The 23,689-nt window shown below is 43.3% G+C and overlaps 1 protein-coding gene across 6 annotated transcripts in view; it reads left to right on the top strand.

The window, feature by feature from the left end:
• myom1b (myomesin 1b) overlaps nt 1-23,689 on the top strand; it is a 163,020-nt gene that overhangs the window by 83,086 nt on the left and 56,245 nt on the right. For all 6 annotated transcript variants that reach the window (XM_048529114.2, XM_048529117.2, XM_048529112.2 and 3 more), the window contains 3 exons: nt 14,650-14,794; nt 16,850-16,909; nt 17,699-17,766. In XM_048529114.2, the coding sequence (XP_048385071.1) occupies nt 14,650-14,794; nt 16,850-16,909; nt 17,699-17,766 (273 nt within the window). The remainder of the gene's footprint in view (nt 1-14,649; nt 14,795-16,849; nt 16,910-17,698; nt 17,767-23,689) is intronic.

The raw sequence follows: 23,689 nt of genomic DNA, 5'->3' as shown, positions 1-23,689 counted from the left end.
TCCTGGGATTGTACTCATTAGATTTTAGAAGGTTGAGGGGAGATCTAATAGAAACTTACAAGATGATGTATGGTTTAGAAGGGGTGGATGCTAGGAAGTTGTTTCCGTTAGGCGGGGAGGCTAGAACTCGTGGGCACAGCCTTAGAATTAGAGGCGATAAATTTAAAACTGAAATGAGACAACATTTCTTCAGCCAGAGCGTGGTGGGCTTGTGGAATTCATTGCCGCAGAGTGCAGTGGAGGCCGGGATGTTGGATGCCTTCATGGCAGAGATCGACAAATTCTTGATCTCAAAAGGATCCAAGGGCTACGGGGCGAGTGCAGGGAAGTGGTGTTGAAATGCCCATCAGCCATGATTTAAATGGTGGAGTGGACTTGATGGGCCGAATGGCCGTACTTCCACTCCTATGTCTTATGGTCTGGCCTATATGTGACTCTGGACACACAGCAATGTGATTGACTCTTAACTGCCCTCTAGGGCAATTATGGGTGTGCAATAAATGCTGGCCTGGGCAGTGATGCCCATATGCCATGAATGAAACAAAGAAAATTCACACATGCCATTTCATGCCTCTCTACTCAACGCTATGGCCTCTCATACCCTCTTTGCCAATTTAATGCCCCTCTGTTCATCCTCATGGTTGTTGAAAGTCCCTGTGCTAACTTCGTGACAACTCATGCTACCCCCATCCATCAACCCTTTTCTTTACACCCACCATATTAACTCACACAGTATTCACCACTACCAGGCCTCAGTGATTATGTTTATTGATGACTTCACTGTTAAAAAAACACTCTTGTGGAGTGGAAAATCTGTCACTACATCTAACCTATTTTACTCCCATATAAAAACAATCATTTGTATTTACCTTCCAGCTTTACAGACTTTGTAAGCATTTGAAGCTGTCGATCAATTTGTCAACTGATAGGCAATGTATTGTGATAATTAAACATTGTAAATCAGACATGCAGCACTAATTCTATAATGATAACCATGATGTCTATGTCGCTAAACAGGGTGAAAAAGTACATTTTAATTTTCTAAAAGTTTGCATTTCTTAAATGCTTAAAAAGCAAAAGATTTAAATGCCTCAGCACTAGTGATACTCCATTTGACAGTACTTTTGAAACCTCCAATGAACCTAACATTTCTAATGGGTTTATACTCTTCTTCCATACACTGATGTCTATTTTTAACAATCCTAAAGGGTACCTGACCTTTCCCAAAGGTCACCTGACCTCTGCCAATGATCTGCTGGGATCTTATCCAAATGGTTACTTTACCTCTTCAAACCTTCTACCAGGTCTAAAGAGTGCAGGTTGTGCTATAGCTATTCACCAGTGCAAATCAGGTCTGACTGCAGCAGTTGCAATTTAATTTATGCAATTGTCTCCATGAACCATAGATATGCAAAGTACAAACTAACTCGTACCCCCACTGACAAAATGGTGAGGTTCATGACTTCCACATTCAAGTCTCCAGTGCCATTTTTGCTAAGTTAGAGACCTTCTTTGCCTCTGTAAAAGATATTCTAATTGCAGAGGTTCACATTTCATAGCCACAAAATTGGCTTTTATGTTTAAGCAGGCCATTCAGTCACCTCATCTATTTTCTTTAAAAATGTTCATGTTATGACATAAATGAAAACCCATTCATGATATGAATGAATCAATATGTTTTAAGATTGCAGATCAAAAATTTAATTCTATATTTTATTTCCCATTTGCTCCCTTCCTCTCTTGAAATAGGGAAAAGGGAGTATTGATGGGAATCCACTATTACTTCATCTATTTTGTGTTAATGTTCAGTGACTCTTCATCAGTCACAAGGGACAAAATGTTAACACTGCTTTCTTTTTACAGATGCTGCCAGACCTGGTGAGTTTCACCAGCAGTTTCTGTTTTTGTTTCAGATCTCCGGCATCTGTAGTTCTTTGTTTTAATTTAGTTATTTTGTGTGTTTTAGCTGAGGCAGTAAGAATGGGCAGGTTATTTTGTAATGGATATAATTTTTCAACTCTATCATCTCCCCAACAAATATATTTGCAACTTTGATCATGTTTTGTATGGAGCTGGGCTCTCACTTTGTCTCCTCAACAACAGAAAATACATAGAAATTTCAACAGTGAGACTGGATAATTTTCAGCTTTGGGCACCCCAATTTCTCCCAATTTTTCTGACCTGGTATATTTAAGTGAATTACACTGTCCCTAGCAATGTCAACCTGATAACTCAGAACAAACCTATAATCAAATCCAGTACTCTCTGGTCTGTATAATTATCAAAATATGGAGTCAATACAACCCATGGCATGTTCATTTTAAAGGGAATTCATTTTGTTGATTTTAGCTCATTCCACAATATATTTGAGTGTCTAGTTATTAGCATTTTATTTATAAGTAGTTCAGTGAGATCTTGCATTCACCTTATTAGTGATATGATTATGGATCTTTACCACACTGACACTGGGAGGTTCTTAAAGGAATGTCACAGTGAATAGAGATTCACCGGCAACTCGGCTTAGAGGCTGAATCTTATGTTTTTTTGGCTGAGCCTGAGTTATATTGGGTTTTTTGAAAGGTTTCTAGTTGAAAGACTCAGCAGGCTTTCTCATCGTACATCAGTTACATATGCAGTCCCTGTGACATTGTTCACATCCAATTTCCACAACATCTTACCACACATCGTTCCTGAAAAACTCACCATGCAGCAGACATCCCGGAATACACCAACATATCTTATGCCCATTACCATCTTTAAAACCCATTGAGCAACCAGAACAGTCACATGGGGTCCAGGGTGTGCTAGCTAGATGGATAAAAAACTAGCTGGGCAACAGGAGACAGAGGGTAGTAGTAGAAGGGAGTTTCTCAAATTGGAGACCTGTGACCAGTGGTGTTCCACAGGGATCTGTGCTGGGACCACTGTTGTTTGTGATATATGTAAATGATTTGGAGGAAGGTGTAGGTGGTCTGATCAGCAAGTTTGCTGATGACACTAAGATTGGTGGAGTAGCTGATAGTGAAGGGGACTGTCAGAAATTACAGCAGAATATAGATAGACTGGAGAGTTGGGCAGATAAATGGCAGATGGAGTTCAATCCGGGCAAATGCGAGGTGATGCATTGTGGAAGATCAAATTCAAGGGCAAACTATACAGTAAATGGAAAAGTCCCAGGGAAAATTGATGAACAGAGATATCTGGGTGTTCAGGTCCATTGTTCCCTGAAGGTGACGATGCAGGTCAATAGGGTGGTCAAGAAGGCATATAGCATGCTTTCCTTCATTGGGCGGGGTATTGAGTACAAGAGTTGGCAGGTCATGTTGCAGTTGTATAGGACTTTGGTTCGGCCACATTTGGAGTACTGTGTACAGTTCTGATCGCCACATTACCAAAAGGATGTGGATGCTTTGGAGAGGGTGCAGAGGAGGTTCACCAGGATGTTGCCTGGTATGGAGGGTGCTAGCTATGAAGAGAGGTTGAGTAGATTAGGATTATTTTCATTAGACAGATGGAGATAGAGGGGGGACCTGATTGAGGTCTACAAAATCATGAGGAGTATAGACAGGGTGGATATCAAAAAGCTTTTTTCCAGAGTGGGGGACTCAATTACTACAGGTCATGAGTTCAAAGTGAGAGGAGGAAAGTTTAAGGGAGATATGTGTGGAAAGTTCTTTACACAGAGGGTGGTGGGCACCTGGAACGTGTTGCCAGTGGAGGTGGTAGAAGCAGACACGTTAATGTCTTTTAAGATATATTTGGACAGGTACATGGATGGGCAGGGAGCAAATGGACACAGACCGTTAGAAAATAGATGACAGGTTAGACAGAGGATCTTGATCGGCGCAGGCTTGGAGGGCCGAAGGGCCTGTTCCTGTGCTGTAGGTTTCTTTGTTCTTTGTTCTTTCTTTGTTAGGCTGGAAGTGCCCAGCATGGTTGTTGAAATTTGCCCCAGAGGTGGCAGATGAGAGGTCACCTTCCTACTTTGTGGCTAGGTTCCCAGAGATCCTGCTGAACAAGCAGAACTTCCTCTTCCCCCAGGGCCAGACTTGTGGCTGGTGTCATGGAGCCCAACAATGTTGATACCAGATTTCCAACATGGAAGCTGTTTGGAGCAAGTGCTGAGCTGAATTGCTAGGTGCTCCCTCTGGTTTCATTATCGAGTATTCCCAATGTCTGGCTTGTTTGGAGAATTTGATAAGATGAGAGACTGATTATTAACGATGTAGGTTGTGCATTAACAAGGCATTAAACAAATGTCAATCCCCATCAATTAGCTGCTGCCAAGTGAGAATCTTAGCAGAGATAATGGGAACTGCAGATGCTGGAGAATTCCAAGATAACAAAATGTTAGGCTGGATGAACACAGCAGGCCAAGCAGCATCTCAGGAGCACAAAAGCTGACGTTTCGGGCCTGGACCCTTCATCGGAGAGGGAACTGGAATAAATAGGGAGAGAGGGGGAGGCAGACCGAAGATGGAGAGTAAAGAAGATAGGTGGAGAGAGTATAGGTGGGGGTGCCGCACATCCCAGATGTCCAAGTTCTTCAAGGACCGCAACTTTCCCCCCACAGTGATCGAGAACGCCCTTGACTGCGTCTCCCGTATTTCCCGCAACACATCCCTCACACCCCGCCCCCGCCACAACCGCCCTAAGAGGATCCCCCTCGTTCTCACACACCACCCTACCAACCTCCGGATACAACGCATCATCCTCTGACACTTCCGCCATTTACAATCCGACCCCACCACCCAAGACATTTTTCCATCCCCTCCCCTGTCTGCTTTCCGGAGAGACCACTCTCTCCGTGACTCCCTTGTTCGCTCCACACTGCCCTCCAACCCCACCACACCCGGCACCTTCCCCTGCAACCGCAGGAAATGCTACACTTGTCCCCACACCTCCTCCCTCACCCCTATCCCAGGCCCCAAGATGACATTCCACATTAAGCAGAGGTTCACCTGCACATCTGCCAATGTGGTATACTGCATCCACTGTACCCGGTGCGGCTTCCTCTACATTGTGGAAACCAAGCGGAGGCTTGGGGACCGCTTTGCAGAACACCTCCGCTCAGTTCGCAACAAACAACTGCACCTCCCAGTCGCAAACCATTTCCACTCCCCCTCCCATTCTCTAGATGACATGTCCATCATGGGCCTCCTGCACTGCCACAATGATGCCACCCGAAGGTTGCAGGAACAGCAACTCATATTCCGCCTGGGAACCCTGCAGCCCAATGGTATCAATGTGGACTTCACCAGTTTCAAAATCTCCCCTTCCCCCACTGCATCCCTAAACCAGCCCAGTTCGTCCCCTCCCCCCACTGCACCACACAACCAGCCCAGCTCTTCCCCCCCACCCACTGCATCCCAAAACCAGTCCAACCTGTCTCTGCCTCCCTAACCGGTTCTTCCTCTCACCCATCCCTTCCTCCCACCCCAAGCCGCACCCCCAGCTACCTACTAACCTCATCCCACCTCCTTGACCTGTCCGTCTTCCCTGGACTGACCTATCCCCTCCCTACCTCCCCACCTATACTCTCTCCACCTATCTTCTTTACTCTCCATCTTTGGTCCGCCTCCCCCTCTCTCCCTATTTATTCCAGTTCCCTCTCCCCATCCCCCTCTCTGATGAAGGGTCCAGGCCCGAAACATCAGCTTTTGTGCTCCTGAGATGCTGCTTGGCCTGCTGTGTTCATCCAGCCTCACATTTTGTTATCTGAGAATCTTAGCACGCCTCTTGTGAAAAGCATAAAAGATTGACTGGCTCCAGATGTCAAGACAGGCCTCACTGGACTTGTCAGCCTGATTCTGCTGGACATTTCACCATCCAGTGTATCATTCTCCACCACCTACAATCTGGCCCCACAACCAAAGATATATTTCTCTCCCCACCCCAATTTGCCTTTCGTAGGGACCGGTCTCTCTGCGATTCCCTCGTCTGCTCCACTCTCCCCACCAGCACCTTTCCCTGCAACCATAGGAAGTGTTACACCTGCACCTACACCTCCCCCCTCACCTCCACTCAAGGCACTAATCAAACCTTTCACATCAGACAGAGGTTCACCAGCACATCCATCGATGTGATCTATTATATCCGTTGCTCCCGATGTGGCCTCTTCTACAGCGGTGAGACCAAGCAGAGGTACGGAGATTGCTTTGTAAAGCATCTGTGCTCTGTTTGTGACAAATGACACCACCTTCCAGTCGCAAAACATTTCAACTCCCTCTCCCCTCCCTGGGCAATAAGTCCATCCTGGGCCTCTTCCAATGTCTCAATGATGCCACCCGAAAACTGGAAGAGCAACACCTCATATTCCGTCTCAGGAACCGACAGCCTGATGGCCTAAGTGTGGACGTTACTGGTTTTAACATCTCTCCAGCCCTGGCCTCATCCCATGGCCAACCTTCTCTCTCATCCCTGCTTCCTTGACCTGACTCAACTCGCCCACCTTCTTTCCCACCTATCTGTTCCTCCCACCTCACTGACTAATCCCCACCACCGCCTACCTGCACTTACCTATCACCATCTCAATTACCTTCCCCAGCTCTACCTCTCCCCTCTCTATTTATTTTTGAGCTCCCTTTCCCCTCTCCCATTTCTGAAGAATGGCCCCAACCTGAAAAGTCAACTTTCCTGCTCCTCTGATGCTGCCGGGCTTGCTGTGTTCCTCGAGCTCCACACTGTGTTATCTCTGACTCCAGCATTGACAGTTCTTATTCACACCATAGCCCACATTTCTCACATCCCTATTAGATTCCATTCTAAGTGTCACCTGAGATTTTCACCAATCTTCTGGGGACACTTTGTCAGCTGTTTGGTAGGATCTCAAGAAAGTTCCCAGAATACATCCTGCAGCTGTAAGAACAAAACGATGGACGCCCACATGGTGGATTGTGATAGGCTGGCAGGAAAACCACAGGCAGTAGACATACTCAAAATATCAGTTATTACCAGCCACCCCTCATCCAGTAAATACCAATCAAATTTCTTTCTAGCAATAGCTGCAGGCTGAGAAATGATTGCCAACCCTGTTATTTAAACCAGAAGACTCTGTTACAAGTCAACTTATTTTTAGAAAGTTATATCGTAGCTTTGCTACTCAGAAGTATTACAGAAGTAGAGTCAGTAAATAATTCTGATATGAAAAAATACTGTGGCATTTTGAAAATGGATTAATGATTTTAATTGTGATTTATCTCATAAAATAATCAGGCTAGGATTCAGTGAAATCCATTTCAGTTGAGACTAATGGTTTAAACTCAGGCCAATTTAAAGTCATTACAGAGATCGTGGGAACTGCCAATGCTGGAGAATCTGAGATAACACGGTGTAAAGCCGGATGAACACAGCAGGCCGAGGAGCAGGAAAGCTTGGCATTTCGGGTCAGGATCCTTCTTTAGAAATGGGGGAGGGGAAGGGGATTCTGCAATAAATAGGGAGACAGGGGGAGGCAGATAGAAGATTGATAAAGGAGAAGATAGGGTGAGAGGAGACAGACAGGCCAAAGAGGCGGGGTTAGAGCCAGTGCAGGTGAAGGTAGGTGGGGAGTTATGGGGGATAGGTCAGTCCAGGGAGACAGACAGGCCGGGGCGGGGGGCGGGATGAGGTTAGCGGGTAGGGGATGAGGGTGGGGCTTGAGGTGGGGGGACTGGTTAGGGAGGCGGGTACTAGCTGGGCTGGTTTTGGCATGTGGTCAGGGGAGGGGAGATTTTGAAGCTTGTGAAGTCCACATTGATTCCCTCAGGCTGCAGAGCTCCCAAGCGAAATATGAAATGCTGTTCCTGCATCTTTCACGTGGCATCATTGTGGCTATGCAGGAGGCCCAGGATGGACATGTCGTCCGAGGAGTAGGGGGTGCGGGGTGCGGATTTGAGATGGTTTGCCACTGGGAGGTGTAGTTGTTTTTTGCAAACTGACCATAGGTGTTCCGCAAAGCAAGCCTCCGGAGAACAATTGAGCAATCAACTGCACAGGTTCAAGTGGATCACTAATTTGTAAAATTTTCTTCTGCTCCCTCGCAACCCCATATGGCAGGAATGTAAATGGGGCTCTTGCATTCATTGTTCTTGATTTAAAATGAAATATGCTGAATAATATCTCAGTCAGTTGATTGCCTTTCTATGACACTGACCATGGGTAGAGATGTGTGCTTCAAAAGTGGATAGAATGATATCATTAATCCTGATACTCCAGGAGCCAGAATTCCATTTGCAACGAATGGAAAGTGGTTTGTTCTCAAAAGCCTGCAGCATGGTCCATATTGATCACTATGTTGTAAAAGATGATAGCAGGAACATCTCGTGTGTGTGCTGGTGGTATAGAATGTAGGCAGATGGTGACGTCAATCATATGGAAGTTCCTGACTTGCCACATTTGACCTTGGCACTGCAGTTAATTCTTCTGCTAGCCACACAGATCTGAATTCAAGGAACAGACACCCCTGACCCCGACAAATCCAACAGTAAGTGCTACAGAGATCACACTTTAACATTTAATTAGGTGATTTTGGCTATTTTCTGCTGTAGAATTAATGGAAAAATTGTCTTGTTGGAGAAGATGATTGAAGTTTTTTTAAAAAATCAGGTAGGGGTGGTGCTAGAACTTTGGAAGGTGCTGTGTGATATGGAAAGGCCTCTGAGCACGTTAAAGAAGAAAGAACAGTTCAGCAGAGGAACAGGACCTTTGGCCCACAAGCATGAGTCAAGACATGATACCTTTCTAAACTGAAAACCTTTTGCCTCTGTGGCGTTCATATCCATCTATTCCTTGCCCATTCATATATCTGTCGTAAACATTGGTATTGTATCTGCTTTGCCACCTCCTCTGGTAGCACATTCCAGGTGTTTACCATCCTCTGTGTAAAATCCTGCCATTCATATCTCCGTTACACTTATCCCCTTTTACTTTTAACCCATGACCCCTTGTAACTGACGCTTTGACCTTGGGAAAATGTATTCTGTCACAATCCTCACCATCCACGGGTCCTCCAATCTTTCTGTCATCGGGAAACTTACTAATTAGCCAACCTCCATTCACCTCCAAATGTCCTCTTATATATCACAAACAATGGAGGCCCCAGCATTGAACCTTGTGGAACACTACTGGTCACAGATCTCTATTCAGAACAAAAGTATCCTTCTAACGCTACTATCTGCCTTCTATGACTGAAAACTGAAAGAACTGCAGATGCTGTAAATCAGGAACAAAAAGAGAAGTTGCTGGAAAAGTTCAGCAGATTTGGCAGCATCTGTGAGTTGACATTTCGGATCCAGTGACCCTTCCTCAGAACGTTCTGAGGAAGGGTCGCCTGACCATAAATGTTAACTCTGACATTTTTATCACAGATGCTGCCAGGCCTGCTGAGCCTTCTATGACTATACCAGTTCGGTGCTATCTTTCCAGCTCACTGCGGCTCCCATGTGACTTCACCTTTGTACTCCCCTGCAATGAGGGACCTTGTCCATATAGAGTCCATAAAGACAACATCTACTGCCCTTCCCTAACCAAACAGCTCTGTCACTTTTTCAAAAAAAGTCAGTGAAGTATGTGAGACATAACCTTCTCCATACAAAGTCACGCTCCCTATCATTTATAAGTTGATATTTTTCCAAATGCGAGCAAATCCCATCCCTATTCCCAAAAAATTCCCTCTACTAACATAGTGTCACTGGCCTGTAATTTCCTGGATTAGCCCTGTTTCCCATCTTGATCAAAGGAACAAAGTTGGTTATTACCTTTAGACCTGTCATTGGGACTATAGTTACATTTCCCTTTGCTCTGCATCATCATGGTGTATGAAGCAAAGAAGTGAAGACATTTGCAGAGGAAGTAGGAGATGAGCTTCCTTTAGGAGGCCTTGCCCACTGAGGTTTTCAAGTCACACTTCTCGTACCTCCACCTCAGCTAGGTGCAATTGCAGAATAGTGCCACCTCCTAGAGCCAGACCTGCATGCATATGGTCAGGTCTGTCTCTGTGGCCATCGATATCACCATACCCAAGACTACTACGCTACAAGTTCCTTCGAGGCTGGAATCAGTGTCATTGGCAAAACGTCATAGTTTGCTGCCCATCACCACATCCAAGATGGCAGCATGCAGGAAAAGGGGCTTTCTTGTCTTGTTTCTAAGAAGAACGAAAACAGAGGTAATGGGAACTGCAGATTCTGGAGAATCCAAGATAATAAAGTGTGAAGCTGGATGAACACAGCAGGCCAAGCAGCATCTCAGGAGCACAAAAAAAACAGAGGACATGGCTTTGTCAAGATACTGGGCTTCCCCATGTTTAAGGGATTAAGAATATGTGTGGCCTAGTGGGAGGCTCAGCTCAAAGATGAGATGAGCTGTCGAAAGAGGTACTGCTCACTTGGCATATGCCCAAAATATCATACGAGTGAATGCTTGCTGGCTTCTCAGCAATCCTGATCTTTTTATCCTGCTCCTGTTGACAGTGAAAGCCATTTTCAAACAAAGGCTAAAGAATGGCCACTGGACAACAAGGATGCTGCCTTCCACCCAACCATGTGTGAGCTATGTTTCTACAATGAGAACCATGCTGCATCCAAGAATGTCAAGGAATGGTCAATCAGTAATTACAATTAATTCCTCAGGTAGAGCTTTCACTATTCGCTGGAGTGTGTCTTCCGACCATTGTGGCCTGCTGCATCCTGCCCAGCCAGGAGATTGTGTCAGTGCAGCCCATGTCACCAGTGATGACATCAGGATGAAGAGGAACAGGAAGGGAGGAGGCAGTCAACATAACCACAGTGGCTGTCCACGAGTGTTTCACCAGGCTTTGCTGGCAATGAAGAAATCCCTGGATTTCCATTGTGCAGCTTTCCTTCTCTCTGTTGTAGGACCATCTGGATCCTCTTGATCCCAGTCCTTACATAAACAACTCCACCATAAAAGAAAGCAATTATATCCCAAAAGACATCTACCTGTTCTGTTCTGTTCTGGACAGTTAGTGGGCTCTGAAGAGGCCAGTAACCCATCACCAAGTTACCTTCATTTACACCTGGAGAGTCCTTGACATTAACCCAGCTTCCTCAGAGCCAGCTCTCAGAGTTGTTTTTCATCTGCCAGCCAGGGCTCCCTGATTGGACCAGATTAGCAGCCCCAGTCAGGGAACTCATATTGTGTGACCTCACTACAATCACTACAGACTCCAGTTGAGCAAAAGAACATGCAAAGTCATTGTTTATTGCAATGACAAGGAGGTTTACTCAATCACTGTGCACTCTGCAAAAGCACACAACAAGCAAGCACAAGCCCACAATTCAACTAGTGATCACATGACACTTCTTAAAGGGACAGTATCCCACCATTACATGTACCAAATATAATCCATAACAGCAACATTACAAAGTAGCTGAACTGTTCATTCTTTTGCATTCCTAAAGTGTCTGTCTTGTGGATATCCTTGCCTGTCCCAATAATCCTTTGCTGTGCTACATTTAACTGGGGAAGACTCCAAATGGCCTTTTAAGGAAAAATTGAGGCTTTGTAACTGCACCACCTTGGCATAGGTGGCAAAGTTCTGGGCTGGTTGACTCTGAAACAGCTGCACAGAGACTGATGGAGTAGCAGTGTAGGAGCATAAATCCTGTCATCTGGAGGAAGGGCAGCAAGTTCACACTCCACAGTGCTACTGCCACTATCTTGAGCTTTTAAAAGCTGGGAAGATAGGTTGTTGGCTGTTTTGAGACCTTCACAAGTCCCTTTCGAGTACTAATATCGGTGACTATGGTAGCAGTAATGTGAACATGCATGGGACCAAGCTGGGCCTGTACATAAAGAAGCCCCAATCTCATAATCTCAGCCTGAATTTCTGCTGCAGAGCTGAGACATTGGGATGAATGTAATGCCATCCTTCATATCGTGTTCAGTAGCAGAAATCTCCAATCAGTTGGGACTCCCGTACCTTCCTACCTCTTCCCCAGTTAATACTCACACGAGGGCCTCACCCCACGACAGTTGGTATTTATCCAGAGCAAGGTGGGAAATTTGCAAAGTGGGAAGCTTGAAAAGTAAAACAAACTGCTGTTTAGATTATTTAATGTTTGTGGGGGCAATGCCTCATTCATAAAGACCTTCTGACCAAGACACATTGCAGTGAGAAAGGTGCATGGAGCCCTTTCAGAGTCACCTTCACCTTTCTGTTGACTGTCTCTTCACTTGCAACCTTAAACCAATTTTCCCTTTCTCAACATCACCCATCTGTGGCCTGGGACCCTCAGTGATCTTAGATCTTGGTTGGATGTGTTACACACAGCATCAACCACAGAACATTGGTTGGCACTCCTCAGTGGGCATGAACTTTGCCCCCATGATGCTCTATCCTGAGGATAACTACTACTGCCCTGCGGTGCTTGAGCGGTAGTTAACCTGCAGGCTTTCCCAAAACAAGGCAATGCAGGACTTTCATTGGCTCTTCAGTCCATGGGCAAGACCCTTCCTTTGCCAGCATTAAATCCCACTTATTGGTGATTTCTTCCTGTGTTGCAATGGAAAATGAGATATCAACCATCAGATGCTGCTTCAAGGCTGGTGAAGTGCAAGTTTCATTTAACTGGTTACCAATTCAATATTGGAAAGAATGGACTCCAAGCTGTATGCAAAGTCCTGTGCCAAGCTGGAGCTGGATTCTTCCAATGCTCTTTAGCAGAGACAGTAAGTTCTTCAGCAGGTTTCCAGGTTTACCCAAAAACACCAGAATACTCCTTTTGTCTGTCACCGCCCCCATCAAAATTTTCATGAGTTCTCTGTAATAGAGCACATCTGCAACCTTGCCCTCCATTGAGATGGTACACTTGCAACTGTTTCCTCAGGTATTGCTGCAGCTCACATCCAGCCTCTCTACTATCCTCGACACACTCTTCTGGAATCTGAGCTGATGACTGCAAGTATCAGCTTCCTCCTTGGAGCTTTGCTTTTCTTCTAAGCAGTCTTCCTCAAGTGCCACTGGCTGGTTAGACAACAGTCTTTGAGTTTAAAAACCTGAATGGCCAGGGGAGGTTTGGGATGATTGATATGGGGAGGAGGGAAACCAGGAGGTATGTGGTATGGCATCTTCTGCATGTATTCCACACCAGATTGCATGATGATAGTGATTTGGGATTTCACAGACTGAAAGAATTGCTGCAGTGCAAAAGGAAGCCATTTGGCTCATTATTCTGCATTGGTTCAATTTCCTAGTGCCAATCTCGTTCCTTTACCCCATTTCAGAAGTTCCTTAAGGAAGAAAAGTAACATCATAATGGATAACTTCAGCAATGCCATTTGCTACAGCCTCAGCAATGGCTGCATCAATCACATTGAGGACTCTTTCCTCTGAGGGACATTTGAAGCCTTACCTGACCTCAACTGGTTGTTTTTAACTGCCTTCTCTTAGACAGCCACCTCGTCCTATAAGAGAAAGATTATTAGTGACTGATATTCAATATGTTTGGGTGTATGATTATTACAGCTGGGCAGCTGAATCATATAGCAACTATGATGTGAACGAGAGAATTGCAGCATTAGTAAACTGTTTGAGGGTGAACTGGAGCCTTTGAATGATTGGTGGGTTGGTGAAGTGTGAGGTTGGGTGGTGCAGTTATGAGCACAACCGACCATGACCATTTGAATAAAGTCATACTTCTGTCATTTTGTCCAGATCTCTAAGCCAGAATCCCTATTCTTTGTATGAAAAATTTGTCTGTATTATCCAAAGACTGGCTGTGTGATGGGTCCTCTGAGCCCCGCATACAGATTACGTCTCACTTCTTTCTTTTTCCTGCATTACGGCTATCAGTGCGGCATAGGAGAACATAGAAACCCACACTGTGGTCTGCATGCCCTTCATCAGATTTCTACCATAGTTTTCAGTTGGTGGAATGAGCTGTTGCAGCCAGAATACGTCTCTCTCTTCAGAAAAGCAAGCCAGCTTTAATTGGAAGTATGTCAGTCAGTTCACAAAACCTTGTTACCAGCTTAGTTTGTCGTCATTCAGTAGCACCTTTAGTGCTGGAATGCATGGAAATAAAAAAAGCTAGAATAAACTTGCATGATACTGCTTTACTCTCATCAGATCTGGGCTAATCATGCATTGCAATCCACCACATTCATTGGTAGGCCTGTATCATATCTTAAACCTATTATTTACGTGATGAAATCTTGCAAATTGTATGCAAATGCAGAACTTTTCTGTAGAATTTATTTTGTTGTTTCTGCTGATGCTATGTGGAAAACCTTTCAACAAAAAACACTGTCACTTCAAAACCTGGAGATCAAAGCTGTTCCAAAATTGGCCTCCATAAAATGGTGAAGTACAGATTGATTCCAGTAGTCCCCAGATATTGAATTTTTAATCTCATGTGTGGAACTTGAGAAATTTTTAAAAAATTGTAAACTCAGAAATGGAGGTAGTGGTCATACTGGTTCTCCATTTTGAAGTAGTCTAGTCAAGCAGGTAAACGCATTTACCAGTTTTACTTGTTTATCTTTGTGGGTAGGGAGGCAGCCAACAGAGAGACAAAGCCAGCCTCGCTCTATTTGTATACAGAGCAGCCTGACAGAAATCCAAATTTTTAGTTACAACATGTTTCCTGGGAGAAAACACTTAAACAAAACTACTTTTTAATTTTCTTTCAAATTCCCCTTTTCCAGAAACATAAAATAAAGGTGGATCATAAAACTGGTTTAGTGGAAATGATAATGGAGAAATTAGAAGATACAAATGAAGGCACTTATACTGTACAGCTCCAGGATGGTAAAGCAAGCAATCAATCTAGTCTTGTTTTAATTGGAGATGGTGAGTATTTTTACTGCGTTTGTCTTAATGAATACAAATGTCAAGCACAAACAACAGAGACAAAACATCATGTATTAATTGTGAAAATAAATTCTAAATTTTAAGTGCAGCTGTCATAATCACCTCCAAGTCTTTTTTTAAAATGCAATCTTACTTGCAATGCCCACTTACTGGCTTATTGGTCAAATTCAGATGATTCTGGTATGTCATTTTTATCTGCAATGTGTTTATGGCATGTAGTCAGAAGAATAATCCTTCATTCTTAGTAAATACTACTTAGTTCAAGTTGCCTTCCCTCTTTGAGGCCCGTAATTTCAGCGCTAATTCCAGGCATGATAATGGGAGTGTAATTGCAAATGGCAAAAGGAAGCAGAACATGACTCCAGCAATGCCTGCATTTCCACAAAGCCCCAATGTTGCCATTCAGCTCCTGACCTCATTATAGCCTTGGTCCAAATTTGGACAAAAGAGCTGAACTCAAGAGGAGAGGTGAGAGTGACTGCACTTGATGTCAAAGCAGCATTTGAGTATGACCCCACGTATGGCATTGAGATGTTCAAGCAAGACTGAAGTCAATGAGAACAATGGGGGCAAACTCTGTACTGGTTGGAGTCAAATCTGGCACAAAGAAAAATGAATGTTGGAGATTAAACCTCACAGTTCCAGAACATAGTTGTAGGTGTTCCTTGGGTTAGTGCCCTGGGTCCAACACATTAGTTGCTTCATCAATGACCTCCCCTTCATTATAGGATCAGAAATAGGGATTTTCATTTATAATTGAACAATGTTCAATACACTTCATGATTCCTCCTCAGCTGGTAACAGTCCGTGTCTCTATGCAATAAGACTGAGACAACATCCAGTCTTAGGCTGTTAAGTGTTCAACAGCTCCTTTCAAGCCTGCTACTCTTACACTCTAGATACATGGGAACACAACAACCAGGAAGTTTCTCTCCAAATCACTCACCATCCTGACTTGGAATAAAAGTTTATGGGCCATAATCCTGGTGTTCCCTCCATAGCAGCACTGTAGGTGTATCATGCACCGTAATGGTTCAGGAGGCCAGCTCATCATCACGTTCTCAAGGGCGACTAGGGATGGACAAGAAGCATTAGCGAAGACAGTGGTGCCCATGTTAAAGGGAAGAATTTGTAAAAACTGCTTCTTCATTGTGCCTTTCCACACTTCCCCATGTAGAAGAAGCCTATCTAATTTTTTTAAAGTAAACTTTCCCCATTGGTGTTTAATTTTCTTCTTTCTCCTGTACCTGAGAAGTAATGGCAGCAGTGCAACAGAACAATATTCTAACCATTTGTCAATGGATTTTAGTGAACAGGAAATTAATGGCAGGTCTGATTCAACTTTGGCATGACACCTATGAACCATTTTAACTTCAGCAATGCTTCAACTGATATGGAAATGAAGAAACAATTATTAAAAATACTACAGAAATAACAAGACATAGAGCTGGATGAACACAGCAGGCCAAGCAGCATCAGAGGAGCAGGAAGGCTAATGTTTTGGGCCTAGACCCTTCTTCAGAAGTCCCGAAACGTTAGCCTTCCTGCTCCTCTGATGCTGCTTGGCCTGCTGTGTTCATCCAACTCTACACCTTGTTATCTCAGATTCTCCAGCATCTGCAGTTCCTGCTATCTATTAAAAATGCTAAATAGTTTTATTATTTTCTTTTCTCTGTTTCCATACAAATAGCTTGCAAGTGGGAGGCAATCAATGTCAAATACAATGTTAAGAAAATCTACAAACAGCTTTGAACTTGTTTTGTGAGATTATTTTAACGATCTTATCCAAAAATGATCAAACATCTGAACAAATCCATTAATGTAACTTCTAGTCTTTAGTGACACCAATATTAAAGGAAAATAATTTATTCATAACAACAGAACTACTAGAAAACTAAAAGTGTACTCATGCATAATTATTAGCATTCACATTGATCAGTTTTGGCGGTGCAAAATTTGGTTTCTTTACACTGATTTGCCATGTACACAATGGTCAACTGTTCTATCGTCAAAGTACTTACTTTTGTGTTTCAGTGTTTAAGAATCTGCAAAAGGAAGCAGAATTCCAGAGAGGGGAGTGGCTTAGGAAACAAGGTAATGGTACACTCTGATTAATATATTGCTTGGCAGCTATTATTTTCTTGCACTAATCAAGAAAATCAACAAATCACAATCAAGTGACAAACTTAACCCTGTTATTTTGATGCAAACTAAACAAGGACAGTTTTAAAGGTGTCTTAAAATGACACTGTGGCTAGCCCACTTATTGCCTGCAGCCTTCAGTTTTAACCTACTTTACTCAGCAGGCAGAAAGTTCAATTACCAGTTTCTGTTATCAGCCTTGCAGTGCAAAGGAGCACGGGTTACAAGAAGCATCAAAAGGTATGAGGTCTGCGCTCCAAGTAACCCGCAGAATTCATCCTAGCAGAGTGCCAAGTTGCATTCCTTCAGTATTTGGCTGCATCCTCTTGCTCCCAAAATTCTTGTGCTGAGCAGCTTTAAATTCATGTGAGAGCCTAAATGGACCTAAAAGATGAAGCTCAGCACAGTATAGTATCCTATTCTCCTTGGCCTCCACTTTCATGCCCATTAGCCTGAGTTAAAATTCAGACTTTTAGCCCTGCCCTTCAAATCTAGTACCATATGGATTTCTGTGGAAACACTTGATATAACATCATTTTTTATGTATTACTTCATGTACGAGCAAAAAAGACAATAATATTAATACAAGCATTAAAGGGTTTTCTCAAGGGTTAATCCAGAATTTGAATTTTTATAGATTAATTTTATATTTATGAAAATTATGTGGTAAAAATATGAATTGTGTATTTTTTCCTATTTTCAGCAAGTCCATTTGCATTGATATATTTTCTATGCAAACAGGTCCTCATTTTGTTGAGTATCTTGGATGGGAAGTTAATAATGACTGCAGTGTACTTTTGAAATGCAAGGTAAAAGAAACAATTTTTTCAAGCAAGTTTGTTATAATGGATCATTTCTCCAAAAAATAACTCATGTTTAAGTTTTGGAAAGAACCTGGATATCTTGGGCTGATTAGGTTGTGGCCTTAAAATAAATTTGCTCTTACATTTTTATTTAAAAGTGTTCCAAGACTGATTGTAACAACGTCAGCCAAGTGGAATATGAGTTCTCTACTGGGGCCATTAATCTGGTCCAATCAGGGAGCCCTGGCTGACGGATAAAAACAAGAGTGTCAGACATCCTGCTCACTCTGAAAGCTGGCTCTGAGGAAGCTGGACAGTGTCAAAGACTCTCCAAGAGTTTAAAAAAACAGGGTGGCTTGGTCACACTGTGGAGTTATTTCAAATACATCAGGAACTCAGGATTTTCCCTTTTAGTGGGGACTGAAAATCGTGTGGGGATTCATCTTGGCAGAAACCTCTCCCATTTCTGTGCCAAATGCACTTCTTGCCAGACGTGATGGTAGATGTGTCCAACCAAATATGGATTGGTACATTTAAATTATGCAATAGTCAGGTAATCTATCATATTTTCTCTTGCGTAGCTGGTATTACTTATATAATGTACAGAGTGAATAATCCAAAAAAGATGATAAATGCAATATGAGGTCATGAAGTACCAATTCCACAATATTTCTCCCGTCTCCCATATGTATTACAACCACAAAGAATTGCCTGTGATTTGTCCAGCCCCTTTTGAAATCTGCATTGACCCTCCAATAATTTTCTCTTTTCCTAAATTCATATAATTTCAATCTCATTTAAGGACTTCAAAAATTCCCATACCATGGTTAAACCAACTGTCCTGTAGTTAACCAGACTGTTGCTGTATTTCATCTAAAAATGGTGCTATGACAGCCATTCTCCAGTTCCCTAAAATAGATCTTTTAGGACCTGAGCAATTTTCTCTTTTGACAACTTCAAAACCATAAATATACCCTGTCAATATCTGATGCTAAACTAGCTTAGCAACTTTATTTTTTTCTTTTCTGTATGATAATGATTGTTCAGGCAGCATTGACACAGATATACTCACTGCTGATTCCACTTTTAAACTGCCCAATAACTATCTCAATCCTTCTGGTCCCAGCTCTATCATGAATCCAGAATCAAGTTGGGACATGAGATTAGGATGGAGATTAACATCCCTGGATGCTCATGACTGTCATTGCTGGGGGCATGAGCACTATTTAGACAGGGTAAAAGTTGCCAGGAATAGGGATGAAAATTATGTGTGTGTGTATGTGTGCGTTTGCCTGCGTGTGTGGTGGAGGTAAGCATTTCCGGGAGTGTAAGTGAACAGTAACGGAGGTCAACGTTGTTGAGATAGGGGATGAATGTTGCCAGGGACAGAGGGCCTGAGGTTAGGGTTTGGGGAGTTAATACTGTCAGGGTACTAAGTTATGGCTAGAGTGGAAGGGTGAGCAATATCAGGAGAGAAAGTAAACATTACTGGACAAGGGAGATGTTGTGAACATCATTGGGGCTGCTGATACCAGGGCTGGGAATGGTGTGAGCATTGGCAGTGGGAGGGGAAAATTGTCGAGAGGGAGTGAATATTGTGGGGAATGGGGTGTGGTGTCAAGGAAAGTGCGAGCATTGTGTGGTAGATGGAATGTAGTTGACAGGGGAGTGAACTTGGTGAGGAGAGGGTTGCACCTTGTCATGGTGCTGGAGGCTTTAACACAGCAGCTAATTTCCTAACAGTTACTGTCCTCAGCTGACTTTATGCCAGCTAGAAAAAAAAAGCACTAATTATGTCCATGAATCAAACAGGCTAAGTACAATTTATACAACCCAAGTCTCTGTGGTTCTGATTATTCTATCCCACTGTCATGAGGAATCATGCAGTAATCCTTGCAGGGGAAAGCAGCACAAGTATTGCACATATACATGCATCAGGACTTCCTCATAACCTGGAGACTTATCAGTGACTTAAGCAGAACCATTTGCTACTCCCCAATATGGATGATTATTTTCACACATGATTTTTTAATTACTGCAAGCTCCTGCTCTGCAGCAGCAATATTTTTCCACATCACCACTTAGCCATCCTCCCAAAGTGAATTTCAAAATGAAAGGTTAAACTCTGGGAGTGTACCTAACAAAAATGAGTGAGGTACAATCCTAGGGATAGGGTCAATGACTGGTTAAACATCTCAACTCTGAGCCTACCATTGCATTTTACTGCCATTGATAGTATTAAGATGAAATCCTATGCTTTAAGGCAAAAGGTAACATGGAGTTCATAATGAGGGGGGATCTCTTCGAGACTTATAAAATTCTAACAGGACTAGACAGGGTAGATTCAGGGATGCAGTTATGATGGTCACTGGACCAGAAATGTTAACTCTGTTTTCTACTTCACTGATGCTGCCAGACCTGCTGAATTTTTCCAGCAACTTTGCTTTTTGCTCATAAATTCAGGGAGGAAGTTCCCGATGGTGGGCGTGTCCAGAATCAGGGGTCACAGTATGAGGATTCGGGGTAGATGTTAGCATGGAGAGGAGGAGACATTTCTTCACCCAAAGAGTGGTGAGCCTGTGGAATTCATTACCACAAGGAAGTAGTTGATGCCAAAATATTGAATATATTCAAGAGACAATTAGATAAAGCACTTGGGGCAAATAGGATCACACATGGGGAGAAAGCAGGTTTCGGCTATTGAATCACCAGCCATGATTGTGAAGAATGGCGGAGCAGGCTCAAAGGGCCAAATGGCCTGCTCGTGCTCCTAACTTCTATGTTTCGATGTAAGTGCATAACACGAATGGAATTTAAAGGTGTCGACGGCTTCAGTAGTTTTAATTTTTTTTTTGCATTCATAGTTGTCACTAGATCAAATTTCCCATGGCTTAGGGAAGTACCTGTTAATCCCAACAGCTCACTGGAGCACATGAAATTTAAACCTGTTGATTTATCTAGCATAAAGGTTTCCTATGTATGTTTTGCATGGTGCAACATTTGATTCCATTGAGAGAATGTGCAAGGGCAGGGACGTTGATGCACCATGTACTCCAAGTCTGGGACACCTGACTTTTAGTTTCAGTAAACCATGAGGGTACACTATATCTTGGGCATTCACCTGTAAGGACAACACCAATCTCTTCCTTAGATTCATCTACACAGACTTTGAACTTCTGAGTATAACTGAGATGGTGAGCAATAAAAAAGTTTGTGGACAAGCATCTTCCAGCTGCTAGAAAACATGTTCATTGGTTTGCAGCTAATTGATAAAAGAAACAGGGATGGACATTTCAACCTTCAAGTCCATTTCACCTTTCAATATCACAATGACTGATCCACAACCATTTTTCCCATATGCCTTCATATTCTGGTCATCAAAAATCGATCAATCTTAGATTTAAAATTGACAATTAACTGGCATCAATTGTAGCATGCAGCATGATTTGTTTCTACCTTGTTTCAATGACCTCTGACATGCTAAGTCCACAGTAGGACCTGCAAACTTCACCATGTGCTTAAGGATAGGACAGATGAGTTATCTGCTGGTTTCTCTGATGCTTCAGTTTTGCTCCTTGCATTCTCAACCATGTCTCTAGATGTGTTCAGTACCTTGCTTAGTGATCATAAGTCAGAGTGCCCTAAGGGTCAGCAGAAGTATTTAATCGCTACATTGATGCTTTGAGTAGATCCCCAAAGCATTTCTACTGCTCTCCTGTGAGTCTCCTGCCACCACCAAGTTCCAAATACATAACTGTTGCTGATGTCATATATACAAATGATAAGTCTCACACAACACAGCTGATTTGGAATAATTAGCCCCTCAATGCTGGGCATGTGAGTTAGGAGAACGTTACATACTTGACACTGGAGTTGGAAGATCTTGTATAGGTGCTGATGGCATTCATTTCTAGTGCCCTGAGGAGACTGTGTAGACTGTCCAAATCTCCAGATCAGAGCATGGAGTTCACTATTGCCTGGTAAACTCATTAACTCAGTGTGAGGTTTGAGATCCTGGTCCACAAATACTTGTCTCTTCAGTCATCTAAAGACTCCACTGGATTTCATTGTCAGAGAATATTATCATGATTCTCTGGTACAAACAGGCAACAGTAGGATCATACCTTGGGTGGAATTTTCTTTTTTGGAGATGAAATACAGCACAGGCGTAAAGGCATTCCACTTGGGAGTTGTTTCGGTTTTCTCACATGATTACATTTTCAGCCCATTACATATGCCACACATGTAAAACACTAAAGTTTATGACCTGGAAGTTCAGAAGCCCACTGACCTTCTGGGATTCAAGGCCCAACAGCCATATTTAAAAAGAGATAACAAAGTCTGGAGCTGGATGAACACAGCAGGCCAAGCAGCATCTTAGGAGCACAGAAGCTGAGGTTTCGGCCTCCACACTTTGTTATCTCGGATTCTCCAGTATCTGCAGTTCCCATTATCTCTGATACAATTTTAACCCCACTGCGAAGCCTCTTCCAGGGATGCCTAACCTGAAGAAGTTACCCGCCTCCCTCCATCTTCGATCCACCTCCCCCTCTCCCTATTTATTTCAGAACCCTCTTCCCCCTCCCCCTTTTCTGATGAAGGGTCTAGGCCCGAAACATTAGCTTTTGTGCTCCTAAGATGCTGCTTGGCCTGCTGTGTTCATCCACTTTGTTATTTCGGATTCTCCAGCATCTGCAGTTCCCATTATCTCTGATACAAGTTTAGCCATATTTAAAAGGCATCCACACTGAATGCCTCTATTAGATATCCAGGAAATTAGTTGACCACTGCTCATCAACCTCATACATTCCTGGAAATATTGAAGACAATGCAAACAACAGTACTTTAATAATGCCCACTTAGAGGTTCTCCTGAATGCTTTTCCCTGTGGATGGTATTAAAATCCCAGTTGATGTTAATGCAAGGTTTGTCAGATCCTAGATTGAAACTTTACTTGTGAAATCCTAACTTTTTCTCAACCATGGAGTAAAGTTACTGAACACATTCAGAAGAGGCTGCAAATGTACTTTTAGCTCAATGGAAAAATAGCTATTTGACAAGAAAAACATGCTGGATTTTCCAAGGATTGGAAATCACAGACAGTTTGTGACGCAGCTTTTGTTAAATACGAAAAAAGCTCTGTATTTCAAACTGAAGATTGCCATCGGATCTCCTTCAAAAATGCAGAGCATACTTTAAATCTGACAGGTTCCTCATAGTGCAGGCCAGTCACAGGAAGTCAAACCACAACCATCAGATCCCCCCTCCACCCCTCTGTAGAACTATTCAGCTATATTCTGTGATTTAAATGTCCAGTATCACAGACAGACTCCTTAACAGCTCCCATGATAGACTAAATACACAATATAAGCGTGAGATTTGGATGCCTAGAGGGTTCAGTGCCGGGGTGCCAGATAGGTATGATGCCAGGTAAGTAGGGTGTCATGTGGGAAGGGGGCCAAGTAAGTGACGAATTATTTAGGGTAGATCAAGATGGCAGGGAGATATTGGTTCTGGAGGGAAGCAGTGCTGTTGGGTCCAGTGGGTAGGCGATTTGTCTGGTCCCATGGTATGAGGTAAGGTGTCATCAGATCTCTGGAGGGACTGATGGTTTCAGCTCCTGTGTTGGTGGGTGTGAGTATTGTTGGTGTCAGCACTGATAGATGGTGTCAGGTCCAGTATCCAGTGGGTTATGTAGTTGAGGGAACAGGAGGGCCTGGAGAGAGAGGGGCTGTCCGGTCTGATGGCAGCAATAGGGCCAAGGCCAGGATGGGAGGTATAGGTTTCAGGTCACTGCGAGAGAGAGTTCTGCCAGCTCTGAGGCCAACGTACTTCCCTGCCCCCACAATGCCCACAAACAATATTGAAAAGGCACCTGCACAGAACTTCTCTCTCTCTCTCTCTCTCTCTCTCTCTCTAACCCAAGAGT

This window comes from Stegostoma tigrinum, chromosome 5 (assembly GCF_030684315.1).
Source record: "Stegostoma tigrinum isolate sSteTig4 chromosome 5, sSteTig4.hap1, whole genome shotgun sequence".
NCBI classification, from domain to species: Eukaryota; Metazoa; Chordata; class Chondrichthyes; order Orectolobiformes; family Stegostomatidae; genus Stegostoma; species Stegostoma tigrinum.
The sequence above is the reverse complement of the archived record's forward strand: the minus strand, read 5'-3'. Positions and strand labels throughout refer to the sequence as shown.